Consider the following 13,513-nt stretch of genomic DNA (forward strand, 5'->3'; position numbering starts at 1 on the left):
TCTAACAGTTCCTAAATTTTATAGTGCTGGGCTAAATCAATTGCACTTGTTGCAAAGATGTTTCTTTTGTTTGTTTTACAGATATTAGCATACTTTCATAACATGATTTGTCTTTACAGGAAGCCAAGAATGAATGAGTTAGTAACTAATCAGTAATGTTAATGGAAGCCCGTTTCCGCCACTAAAAAAAAAAAGTATCCATAACTCGAAGTTTCGAATTATTAACTTGAAATTTCGAGAAAAGTAACTTGAAATTTCAAGTTAGCGCTGCCAATCAGTAATCTACGTGAATAAGATCATTTCCTGTTACCTGGAAGCTGAAGCCCTTGGCTACAAATGCTACAGCTAAGCTGCCAGTATTACAGCCAGTTATTAATGGACAAATTGCTGAGTATTTTCAGTGTGGCTTCAGAATGATGATGAAATCCTTGTGTTATTAGCTGAATCACATGGCGTTACTATCAGCGAACGTACTCTCGAAAGCGCCAGTTTATTGCGCTCCGGTTTTGAGTGTGCATTCCTCTGCGCCACACTCTTCCGGGTAACAAGAAAATGATGTCATTCACGTAGATTACTGACTGGCAGAGCTAACTCGAAATTTCAAGTTACTTTTCTCAAAATTTCAAGTCACTAAGTCAAAATTTCTAGTTACTTTTTTTCAAAATTTTGAGCCAATAAGTTGAAATTTCGAGTTATGGATACTTTTTTTCTTTTTTAGTGGCGGAAACGGGCTTCCATAAATTTCTGCTAATCCTATCGTTGACATCGAAGCCAGAATATTCTAAACCACGAAATATTTAGTGTCCAATTATACTTGCGTAATAAGGTGACAGAAGGGTAGCGCTATCTCATACGTAGTAATTTCAATAAAAATATAAACATTTTATAGTGATTTTCATGTAATATTCACTTTTTTAATTCAAAATGCATCTATAGGATCTCAGAGCCTTTTCTTCTGGACAGCACATAGAAAAGAAATGACACCATTTCCTGTGCATATGTGCTCTTTTTTTATTGCAATATCTGCATGTTGACACTTACACTCACACACGCACACACAGTCACGATGCCAATGGTCAAACAAAACAAGAACTTTCTACTTTGAAGCACTGAAAACATGACATGAGAAAACAAACGTAGCAAAATAACCAGCAGCTGTCTACACTTCACATGCACAGACTGAAACGCACACGCACAATCCCATTCGACACTCCACACTCCACGCACACACGCGCACGACTTCCCACAAAGGACCACCAAGAGACGTACTAAAGGTTTGGATGTTCAGAGTGCAGGATATATTTATAGACTTTTGTTTTAACACTGATGATGCCAGAACTATAAGAGCTAAACTGAACTGTACTGTACACAACACAGACAGGCCGGCCATCAATCCAACATTTACTTTCACTATTACACTAATCTGCTAAAGTCAACATCTCCAGAGCAACAGGGAAGAAGAGTGATACTGATACAGTTTAGACTTAAGTTCATGATATACTTCGTTATGTCTATGTATACTATTTACAGAACATAAACATACTTTATATTTAAAGGGATTACATTTACACATGGAACAGCTTCTTTTTTAAACTGCTATTAAATATTCACTAAAAGCCTCTTTGTGATCACATCTTGATATTCGAAAGGCTTCGGCATTTCTGCATGTGCTCCATTGATACTGCTTGTGAGGATACACATCATAATAACAATAATTACCTGCAGCCAGACGAGATATGCAACAAATACAACAAAGACTATAGCTTAAAAACACAGATGACTTAAATTCTTAACTCTTCTTTTTTTTCTTTTTATACACACAATTCACATAACAGTACTTTTTTTTTTACAATGATCTATTGTTTTTTTCAGGTTTTAGTTTTTTACAGATAACAGATTTTTAACAGTACGACTTCCAGTGTTTTACTCTGATATGTCAATATGTGTACTTGATGATGAGAATGCCGAGTAGGAGGGAAGTGATTCTGTGGTATTGCCTACAGAAACATGCCGAGTTAAAGAGGAACCCGTTTGTTCCTCTCTTGGACCAGGTGTGTAGTTACATAGATAAATGCATCGATGGATTGGAGGAAGATCTCTTCTTTTCCTGCTCTTCTTCCTTATTTCTGGGTGGCGTGTCTATTGTCATGTGTTTGGTTTGCTCCTCTCGTTCGCTCTACTCATAGAAGCTCCGATCACTACAAAAGGGAAGAATGGGAAAAGAAGGCAAGCTGTCTTACAGGTTGGTTTGCATCCGTCAACACACTTCCCATTTTAGACTGAACCGTTATAGCAACCCCCACCATAACACTGGAGTCTTTGTTTGGTAAAAGATAAATGAACAGGCTTGAACAGGGTACTAAACAACAAACTGTCAGTGAAAGATGGCGGCAGCGTACGCTGCTTTATCTTCTTTCTCAGCTTCCTTGTAAAGACTGTAACTTACAAAATAAACATCATAATGTATTCGATAAGCTGAGATGATAAACCCAAGAGGACAGTGTTTACTGAGGTCATAGACTAAGTGACTTTTATACAAGCTGATGTCTTTTTGCGAGCAGAAGAGGCATCCCCGCTTTCCATTAAAAACAATGGAGGTTTAAGCCATTAGCGTCACTTTTATGACCAGTTCCCTCCACATTTATCAACCTTTTTAGACTATTGCCCTTTTGATCATGTGTGTGTGTGCTGCTGAGTAGATTGGCTCAGCCTCAGTCCTCAGAAACACCAAATAAGTAATTGTAACTGTAAGTGGCTGTCAAATCCAGTCCTTAATTCACTGAGGTCTAAGTCATTGTCAGTGATGACCCTGACCCCAATTTTAACCCTGTGCTTTCAGAACAAGTCTTTGCCATCAAGGAACAAAACAAGGTACCTTGTGGTTTTCTGTAGAACACAGGATTAGGGTTTGGAGCTAGAGTTAAGGTCATCACCAATGAGACCTTAAACCTCAGATAGCCATAAAAAGAAGCAGGACAAAGAGGCTTGATCCTCTCTGGTCACTCCACCTAGTCTGTTTTCCACAAGTGACAGTCCTAATGCATTTGTACAGTAAATTTACCCCCAAATTTGTGCCTTAACTACTTTAAAGTTTGCCAAAACTACTAATGTAACCCTCTGAGATTTAGGTCATCAAAAGGGGCTAACCCTAACGGTAGCCATATCCTAAGCCTATATTGTGGAAAAAGGCAAAACAGACATTTGTTTTTCTCAAAAATATTTTTTTTAGATTTCTTTTTTTCCATTTTACTAATAAACAAAAGTAGATTTATAAAGAATAACATGACTCATAGGATAAGAGACAGGGTTGGGGTTATAGTTGGGATCAGGGGTACAATGTGGAACTGGTGGATTGGCAAAAAACTGTTTTTAATCAAATATTGATCCCTGTTTGTGTTAAATTTGTGTTACTCACTGAAGTTATATATACTTTTCAGAAAATCTAAAATGATAGGTTATACTGTAGAAGGCTGAAAACATGTAACTCAGATGCATATAATGTAGCATGACCTGATTAGTATATTATCTGCAAGGAAACGTTAGCACCATCCAGCTATACTAACAAGCTGTAGCATAACAAGCTTCACTATACAATAATCACATGTTTTACTTGGGAATAGATTAACTGCCAAATCTTTTACCAAATCCGGTCTTTCTCTTCGTAACAGACCGTATCAGTAAGCTAATGTTAGCTTTGTTCATTAGCGATGAAAACGTTACATTAATTCATTTATGTCAAACAACCCAGTCTAAACTTAATGTGAACCTAAACAGGCCTGCTCTGCTCTCAAATCACAACTAACAGTTAAGTTCAAAATATAAAAACTAAAACATGCTAATAATCTTAAACTCTGATGAATCAAAGATTAATAAGCATGAACTAAGGCACCATGGGGTGGTGAAATAAAATAAAGGGTGAGTAAAACTTCGTGCATGACATTTAGAATGTCATGTTAGGCTGATGAGATAATGTTTATATATGTGGATAATAAAAATAACATGCTGATGATATAATGAAAGAAAAATCTGGGACATTTTTAGTTAAACTACTTCATTAACAATAAATCCTTTCTTTTAAAAATTATAACCTTTAATTCATTACAAATAATAATCACTGGGAGCTCTCTTCTATATCTTTCTATATGTTATGTCTATATGCTTTTTTGATTTTACAATAAACAGTATAGCCAATTTCAGCTAAAAATAAACTATAAATGCTAATGTGAATGTTGTAATATCTGGCTAAAGGTGTGTTAGCATTTACCATTTCTATGTAATTATCAAACTGATGCCTGACAAAAAGCAATATTCAAGTTAAGAAGCTGTCAAATGCTTCATTTCATTAGTATAAATGCTAATATCTTACTAGCAAGCTACAGCTTCACATTCTAGCCTCATCTCTTTGTTGTTCACCTTACCAGGACATAGCGAGAGCGACCAACAGCTTATATTCGGATTTGGTCACCTTCATTCAACCTGGTGATTGCAAAATAAAGCCATTAGTGTTAGTAAGTGTTGAAAACCAAGTCGCTGATTGTTAGCCTTTTTTTGTGCTATTGGCACAATAGAAGCATCTACTATATCTGCTATATCTGGGAATACAAGATTGAACCTTTTTAAAACAATTGTGTTCTAGGGTATTGTAAATGAGATGTGTTAAGTGTACTCTTTCAGTGATGCTACCAACATCCTGATACTCCTGTTTAAAAAAGGGGTAAACATATGAAATGAAAGCAGATAATGATAATGATAAAGATAATGATAAAAATAAGAAGGCTTAAGCTGATGAAAGTTAATGAAATTATTGCAGAGCAGTTGTACTCACGCCCCCTCGTCTCTAAGCAGAGACAAGAATTTGGTCACTCTGTAATCTGGATCCATCTAGAGACAACAAAATAAAGACAGAGAGAAACTGAAGAGTGGTAGAAATAGAAGGAAAAAGTTCACACTGAGTCATACAGTCACACCAGATATTTCCTAATGACATTAGGCAGTGACACTAGGATGCTCCATTACATCCCTAGAACTCTTGCTAAGGCTCTTGTCACTGTGCTAGTCAATTCTAGCTAACCCTTGCTTGTATTTGTAATAACCTGATAAATACTGAACAGTTATAGTAGTTTTGGGCCACAGATTGTCTCCAGCAATGTCATCATTTGGAAAATATAGCGGACAAAGTAATTTAGATGGGTACACAAGGCCTCCTCAAGGTCTAGTAAATGGACCGGTTAGAGTTTCTATTGCTAGTTCCCAAATTACTGCCTATCACCAAGCAAACTTTAAACCATCAGTCATCTTGTCTGTCACACTACAGTTCACACACAACACTTTTTACATCTGTCGCCTTGCTTCTGTACCTGCATTGACATCTCGATGAGCACGAGGAGTTTCTTAATGCCGATCCAGACCCGCTTTCCTTTGAGTTGATGTGCGATGCTGGCCCGCTCTTTGTCTGTGAAGCTTCCCAGTAGCTGCAAAGACAACAAAGCCGATTCAAGCAGCACTTAAAGCCTCTGGTATAAGCTGTGGAAAAACATGCTTTTAATTCAGCTTTAGCAGCTAGCCTTTTATTTTCAGTTAAATCATTTTTTCACAAGATTACATGTTTTTGTATATGCACGCATTTATGCTCTTGGGAATGGGGTGGTTATGCATAATTCAGCACCTTCATCTCTGAGTGCTAGCTTAAGTGCACAATTGTGATTATTTTTATCTTTAAGCATTCAAACGTGCATGCATGCCTATTCTAAAATAAGCGTGATTTTTTCTGTTGTCTGTACTGCATGTTGTGGCCATTTGTGTGTCTGAAAAGATGGGGCCATCTTACCTCTAAGGCATCGATTAGCTGGTCCCCAGTAGAGATGTTGGGGATGTGGATGGTGGTGCTAAAAGCATCTAACATCTCCATCTCCTGTAGGACGTCCTTCCTGCTGGTGGTGCCGATGATGAGCAGCTTCCGGCCCTGCAGGAGGTTTAAATGACTCATTTCTGTATATTGCTGATTACACCACAAATTACAGCAAATTATCCAGTGATTTTCTCTGCTGATGAATGATTAATTTCTTCATTAAAGGTCTTACAAGCCCAGTGTGGATTTTATTTTTACAGGAGGTTTTTCTGGTTATTAAAAAGTAAGTAAATTTACTACCATACCTCATGTCACAAAACCTTTCAGAAAAACAACATATTCTGGTAAAACAAACAGTGTTATGTCCATCATTGCCTACAGACACTTTGTAACCTACAGCAGTCAGACAACAGGACTGAAAATATATGACAGAAAGCTATGGCTCGTTTAGGTTTAACCTGTATAAACTAAAGTCATAATAATGTTGAAGGTATCTTGTAAAAATGATAAAAAGCTTCTTACTACATTAAAAAAAATAAACTGGGACTGTTAGTATTTTATGTTAAGGAACAGGAAAAGTAACTAAGTAAAAAATAAAAAATCCAAAACATGGAATTCATGGGTAACACCTCATTATAACACGCATTAGTTAAACATTTGGGATGTATATTTATCTGTTCTTTGCTAAGCTGTAACCTAGCTTAGCTTAGCAAAGCCTAATAATGGGGGAAATTAGCTAGCACTTCTTTTGAAAACTAATCAAATCCACATGCCAGTACTACTCTTACTAACTGGCAAACGAACTTTAGAAGGATAAGTGGCATAAGGTGGTGTAACCTACCTACTGGACAGAGACGGACTCAATTTTACTGCCTGTTTTTGAGTATTTATGCTAAACTAAGGAAATTAGCTAGCTAGCTGAAGATACAGAAGAACTCCTTTACCTGTATGCACAAAAGTAACTAATTTTAGCGAATCGCTGACATTGGATTTGCGTTATATTTTTCTTATTATCACCAGAATATCATAGAAAGACCAGAACTATGTATGGGGAAACATACATGTTGGTGCCACAGTCAAAACTAGTTTTTCCTACAAAGACAAAGACTATAGACAATAGAGATAATGTCACTCCATTTTTTATAAAACTAGAGATCTCGATATTGTAGTATTGCAATGAATAAATATTGCGACATTTGATTCACAGCTTATTTATTTGCTAGAACAAGTGGAAAAGAATCACAAGTAAGAGCAGTTTTGTTTGTTCTATTTTTTTCAAACTAATAATAGTAATAATACACATTTGGTGCCTTAGTGAAATAGTTTGGGGGTTTTTCTGGTGGGTTTTGGCTTGCATCTCCTTACACTAAAGCTGCTGAAAAAAATAGGCTTGTTGAAATCTCAGGGAGTTTTAAGTTATCCACAGAAGGATATGGTAGCTAATCACAGAGCTAAAACATATAGACATACATATACATCATATATTTGTTCACAACATTAAAGTGTGTATACAGCTTTAGATGAACTCTGACCTTGGGTGGAGCTTTCTTGAGTAGCACCAGCAGAGCCTGAAGGACCAGATTTGAGAAACGCGGACCGATGGGCACATAGTCCAGCAGACGCTCAATGTCATCCACCACAACACAGCTCAGCTGAGACTTATAAGCATCATCAAAGACCTGAAACAAAGACAGGAAGAGTGAAGACAGAAAGGTATTAATGCATGAGAAATGACAATAAAACCTACAATTTTAAATGTAAACATCTGATTATTTAATGAACTGGCGTAAAGTCAAAAAGACACTGCTGCATTTACCTTTTTGATTGCCTGGCACTTGGAGATCTCTGAGTGTCCAATCATCTTGTCTGGAGAGCAAATCTTAATGAAGGGAAACTGTGAGTCCTCTGCAATCTTAGCTGCCAGGGCTGTCTTTCCACTGTGGGGTGGGCCTGTTTGAATGTAAAGGGGAAGGTACAGTTTCCTGCTAATGGATGGACATTTTTCTATTAATACTCCTCACAGGGGTACTAGCTGGATGTGTTTCTGACTTCTTACCCTCCAGTAAAACAGCAACAAGTGGTGTGCGATCACTGTTCTTGGTCTGCTGTACCAGCAGCTCTCCATCATCCAGAACATGAGTGACTGGGTCGCCCCATTTGATGATGCCATTCATGATATAGCTGGAGTAGTCTTCCTGGTTGGTACCAAATGCCTTAGAACATTTAAAGAAGAGGTATTAGGAACATCGTTTAGCCGTTTTCATATCACTGGATTAAACTGTATTCATAACATAAGATCATGACATCATCTCTGAAAACAGCAGAGACATACTGGTTTGATGTCATTGTTGAGGGATCCCATGAAGTCATCTCTGGTGACCTGCAGCTTCTCTGCCCTTTCCATGTCCACCTCAACTGTAGAGGTAGCCTGGAGATGAAATCATCACATTTAAATTATGACAAATTAATGGGGCAATATCAACTCAATCCCCTTTCATCACTAATCTGAAATATCTACCAAAAACAAAAGTCAGTAAGTTTCAGATTACCATAAAATCAACTAAAGAAAGCAGAGGAGCTACAGTACAGCTGTTGATTTACTGGTTGGTCTATGCTCCTACCCTCATCTATGGCCTTGAGCTGTGGGTAGTAGACGAAAGAATGAGGTCACTGAAATTAACCTCCAATGAAGTGTGTCTGGGCTCTCCCTTAGAGACAGTAATATATATGCGTTGGGTGATATAAACAATGCATTGATGCCCTAAAGCAGGGATGTCGAACTCCAGGCCTTGAGGGTCGGTGTCCTGGAGGTTTTAGTTGTGTCCTTGATCCAACACAGCTGATTTAAATGGCTAAATGACCTCCTCAACATGTCTTGAAGTTCTCCAGAGGTCTGGTAATGAACTAACCATTTGATTCAGGTATGTTGACCCAGGGTGAGATCTAAAACCTGCAGGACACCGGCCCTCGAGGCCTGGAGTTCAACACCCCTGCCCTAAAGTGTGTCAGTTGCTGTGGTTTGCAGTAAACTGCATTTCTTGAACAGAGACGCGCAGCAGCAAATCAGTAATTAAAATGAACTGATGAGAAAGTTGATCTCCATGATCATAACTACCTAAATTGGCAGAAAGCATATTTGTGCCATCCATTAACTTGGAGGAGGCGGGGTTTATGACCTATACTGCTGCCAGGCACCAGGGGGCTATAGAGACATCTTTGCTTCAGTTTTGGGGAGATGCTATGTTGTCCATGATTTTTACAGTCATTGGTATTTAAATCTGATATCTGATCTGTGTTTTAGACAAAAACTATGGTGTTTCTGCTTCGTCACTACACTGACACAGCGCTACAGTGGGATGCAAAAGTTTGGGCAACCTTGTTAATAGTCATTATTTTCCTGTATAAATCGTTGGTTGTTACAATAAAAAATGTCAGTTAAATATATCATATAGGAGACACACACAGTGATATTTGAGAAGTGAAATGAAGTTTATTGGATTTACAGAAAGTGTGCAATAATTGTTTAAACAAAATCAGGCAGGTGCATAAATTTGGGCACTGTTGTCATTTTATTGATTCCAAAACCTTTAGAACTAATTATTGGAACTCAAATTGGCTTGGTAAGCTCAGTGACCCCTGACCTACATACACAGGTGAATCCAATAATGAGAAAGAGTATTTAAGGGGGTCAATTGTAAGTTTCCCTCCTCTTTTAATTTTCTCTGAAGAGTAGCAACATGGGGGTCTCAAATCAACTCTCAAATGACCTGAAGACAAAGATTGTTCACCATCATGGTTTAGGGGAAGGATACAGAAAGCTGTCTGAGAGATTTAAGCCGTCTGTTTCCACAGTTAGGAACGTATTGAGAAAATGGAAGACCACAGGCTCAGTTCAAGTTAAGGCTCGAAGTGGCAGACTAAGAAAAAATCTCAGATAGACAGAAGCGACGAATGGTGAGAACAGTCAGAGTCAACCCACAGACCAGCACCAAAGACCTACAACATCATCTTGCAGCAGATGGAGTCACTGTGCATCGTTCAACCATTCGGCGCACTTTACACAAGGAGATGCTGTATGTGAGAGTGATGCAGAGGAAGCCTTTTCTCCGCCCACAGCACAAACAGAGCTGCTTGAGGTTTGCTAAAGCACATTTGGACAAGCCAGCTTCATTCTGGAATAAGGTGCTGTGGACTGATGAAACTAACATTGAGTTATTTGGTCATAACAAGGGGCGTTATGCATGGAGGAAAAAGAACACAGCATTCCAAGAAAAACACCTGCTACCTACAGTAAAATATGGTGGTGGTTCCATCATGCTGTGGGGCTGTGTGGCCAGTGCAGGGACTGGGAATCTTGTCAAAGTTGAGGGACACATGGATTCCACTCAGTATCAGCAGATTCTGGAGATCAGTGTCCAGGAATCAGTGACAAAGCTGAAGCTGCGCCGGGGCTGGATCTTTCAACAAGACAACGACCCAAAACACTGCTCAAAATCCACTAAGGCATTCATGCAGAGGAACAAGTACAACGTTCTGGAACGGCCATCTCAGTCCCCAGACCTGAATATTATTGAAAATCTGTGGTGTGAGTTAAAGAGAGCTGTCCATGCTCGGAAGCCATCAAACCTGAATGAACTAGAGATGTTTTGTGAAGAGAAATGGTCCAAAATACCTTCAGCCACAATCCAGACTCTCATTGGAACCTACAGGAAGCATTTAGAGGCTGTAATTTCTGCAAAAGGCGGATCTACTAAATATTGATTTCATTTCTTTTTTTGTGGTGCCCAAATGTATGCACCTGCCTGATTTTGTTTAAACAATTATTGCACACTTTCTGTAAATCCAATAAACTTCATTTCACTTCTCAAATATCACTGTGTGTGTCTCCTACAAGGAGGAGGTGGATCGTCTGGCTGAGTGGTGCAACAGAAACAACCTGCTGCTTAACACTGAGAAGACCAAGGAGCTCATCGTGGACTACAGGAGGAATGCTGACCCACATCCACCCATCTACATTAAGGGGACGGCTGTGGAGCGTGTGAGCAGCTTCAAGTTCCTGGGTGTCCACATCTCTGAGGATCTCATCTGGACGACCAACTGCTCCAAGCTGGTCAAGAAGGCTCACCAGTGCCTCTTCTTCTTGAGGACTCTGAGGAAGAACCACCTGTCCTCAGACATCCTGGTGAACTTCTATCGCTGCACCATCGAGAGCATCCTGACCAACTGTATAACAGTCTGGTACGGGAACTGCTCTGCCTCGGACCGGAAGGCGTTGCAGAGGGTCGTGAAAACTGCCCAGCGCATCGCCGGAGCACCACTTCCTGCCATAAAGGACATCTACAGGAAGCGGTGCCTGAAAAGGGCTGGGAAAATCATCAGAGACCCCAGTCACCCAGCACATAGACTCTTCACCCTCCTGCCCTCTGGGAGGCGCTACAGGAGCCTCCGGACTAAGACCACCAGGTACCGGAACAGCTTCTTCCCCACAGCTGTCAGACTCCTGAACTCTGCCTCCTGACATCTGACCCACGTTAAACTCATGGACTGAACATACACACACCCACAACCACCTACACCCACACACACAATGGACAACCGTACCCTCAAACACACAATAATAACATGGACTGAACCACCACTCACAACCACTAGCACTTTATACAGCCTCTGTAGAAATTATCCACATATCTCACTTATCTTAACTGCACTACTGTATAGTTCTGTGTAAATAATCATTCTGTACATACGATAATTTTTAATCCTACAACTGTTTATAACTTGCATAGTTCACATTTCTGTATAACTGTATATCTCATATTTCTGTATAGTTTTTTTTATTTCATATTTATATCCTGTTCATAGCCTTTACATAGCTTGTACTCACTACAGCCTGTACATACTTATAGTTATAGCATATTCATAACATACTTCATACCGTGTACATTATAACATACCAAATAGACCCATTTCTGTAATATACTTACATATCTATATTATTGCTAATATATATTGTAATATATCTATATCACTAAAGCACTTCTGGATGGATGCAAACTGCATTTTGTTGCCCTGTACCTGTGACATGTGCAATGACAATAAAGTTGAATTCTATTCTATTCTATTCTATTCCTATATGATATATTTAACTGACATTTTTTATTGTAACAACCAACGATTTATACAAGAAAATAATGACTATTAACAAGGTTGCCCAAACTTTTGCATCCCACTGTATGTATGCTTTGTGTATTAGGAAGTGCCTAGTGACCTTGATGTGTCGGTTCATGGCGGTTGACTGCGCTGCCCTGACCAGACCCTCCAGCTCTGCACCGCTGTAGTTCTTAGTTTCTGCTGCCAGTTCCTTGACGTCGACGTCAGAAGCGAGAATGTTGAAGCTTCGCATCTTGTTTGTGTGGATGTTTAGGATCTGGACGCGGCCCTTTTCATCAGGAAGACCTAGAGATTAGAATGAGGGTTAGTATAGAGGCTTGTATTCAAAAAACATTCAAAAATAGGAATATATATAGTAAAAAATGATGTATACTGATAAACAAAAAACAAGGTAAAACCACTGTCCGTGAGCTTCCAACTAGCACTAGCCATAGACAGTAAGATGGATATAGCTTCTGGGTATTAAAACGTAAGCCAACATTCAAATCCCTTAAATGTGCATTATTTATTGCCACCAGGGAGCAATGTCTGAGGTTACAAGAACTGCAAGTCTTTGGGAGAATGACCTTCTTTCTTAACTCTCTAAAGACCTTCCTACTGAGTTCACGGTCTTAGTCACTCATACTGAATAAAAGATTAAGTCGGTTTTGTAAGTCTTGGTCATACTCTTGTTACATCCAAGATGACAACAGTAACAATACTCATTTCGAGGCTTGAGAAAGGGTCATCAAAAACCATTGGGTGACAGTAGCTACTGTCTCTGGGCACTAGCTTGCTTAATGTGCTAACATTAGCTAGTTAACAGAAATGCTTATGCTTATGCCCCAAACGTCATACTTTTTACAGTGCTGACTGAATGGCACCGTATGGGTACTACCGAGTACCAATTCACACTAAATCCATTGGTATCAGATTTTAGCAGCAGAGAGTTTGTATTTTGCAATTGCTCAATAAAAAAAAAGAAAAACATTTTAGCAGCAGAGTACATGTGAGTTAAAGGAAGAAAGAAAGGAAGACCATGTAACATCACTCCAGGGCAAGCTTACACTTTTCAAAACCCAGTGTGTAGTGCAAAATACGAAAGCTGACCATGGCAACACATCTAATCTGTGGAAACACCTGGCCAAAGACAAAATACATCTTACAGCGTGTACTGTATTTGATAGCCTCAAAGCTGAGTTCACCGAAGGACCTGCTGCTAACTGTAGTATTTCTGATGCTAACTAGATTTATAAAGAGGGGTGGCTTGTCTAGTAGGATCAGGACCATGAGCTATAGACCGGAGAAACAGGGACTACTTTTTCTGGATAAAGTTGATCCATTTGGCATAGTGCACACTGCGTTCTGTGGATGCGGATTGTTCAGAGTAACAAAGACGCTGTTTTTGGGAAGAGGAGCTGCGGTTGGATTTTCAAAATGTTATTCAATTAAATGGAAAAAAAGATTATGTTAATGTCCCATGCCTCTACATACCATCAGGAGAAAGCCAGGACA

At 39.1% G+C, this 13,513-nt stretch overlaps 1 protein-coding gene across 2 annotated transcripts in view; it reads right to left on the minus strand.

Moving 5' to 3' along the window:
* Window positions 1–986: 986 nt before the first annotated feature.
* Window positions 987–13,513, minus strand: part of LOC116319535 (vesicle-fusing ATPase) — a 55,339-nt gene continuing 42,812 nt past the window's right edge. The window contains exons 12-21 of one of the 2 annotated variants that reach the window (XM_039610780.1): window positions 12,117–12,304; window positions 8,181–8,276; window positions 7,905–8,061; window positions 7,665–7,798; window positions 7,381–7,527; window positions 5,828–5,962; window positions 5,358–5,471; window positions 4,826–4,881; window positions 4,419–4,476; window positions 987–2,198 (exon numbers count right to left, since the gene is read on the minus strand). In XM_039610780.1, coding sequence (XP_039466714.1) covers window positions 4,446–4,476; window positions 4,826–4,881; window positions 5,358–5,471; window positions 5,828–5,962; window positions 7,381–7,527; window positions 7,665–7,798; window positions 7,905–8,061; window positions 8,181–8,276; window positions 12,117–12,304 — 1,058 coding nt within the window. In that variant the 3' untranslated portion in view covers window positions 987–2,198; window positions 4,419–4,445. The remainder of the gene's footprint in view (window positions 2,199–4,418; window positions 4,477–4,825; window positions 4,882–5,357; window positions 5,472–5,827; window positions 5,963–7,380; window positions 7,528–7,664; window positions 7,799–7,904; window positions 8,062–8,180; window positions 8,277–12,116; window positions 12,305–13,513) is intronic. The other variant, XM_039610781.1, reaches the window with a different exon arrangement.

This window comes from Oreochromis aureus, linkage group 4 (assembly GCF_013358895.1).
Source record: "Oreochromis aureus strain Israel breed Guangdong linkage group 4, ZZ_aureus, whole genome shotgun sequence".
In the NCBI taxonomy this organism is placed as follows: domain Eukaryota; kingdom Metazoa; phylum Chordata; class Actinopteri; order Cichliformes; family Cichlidae; genus Oreochromis; species Oreochromis aureus.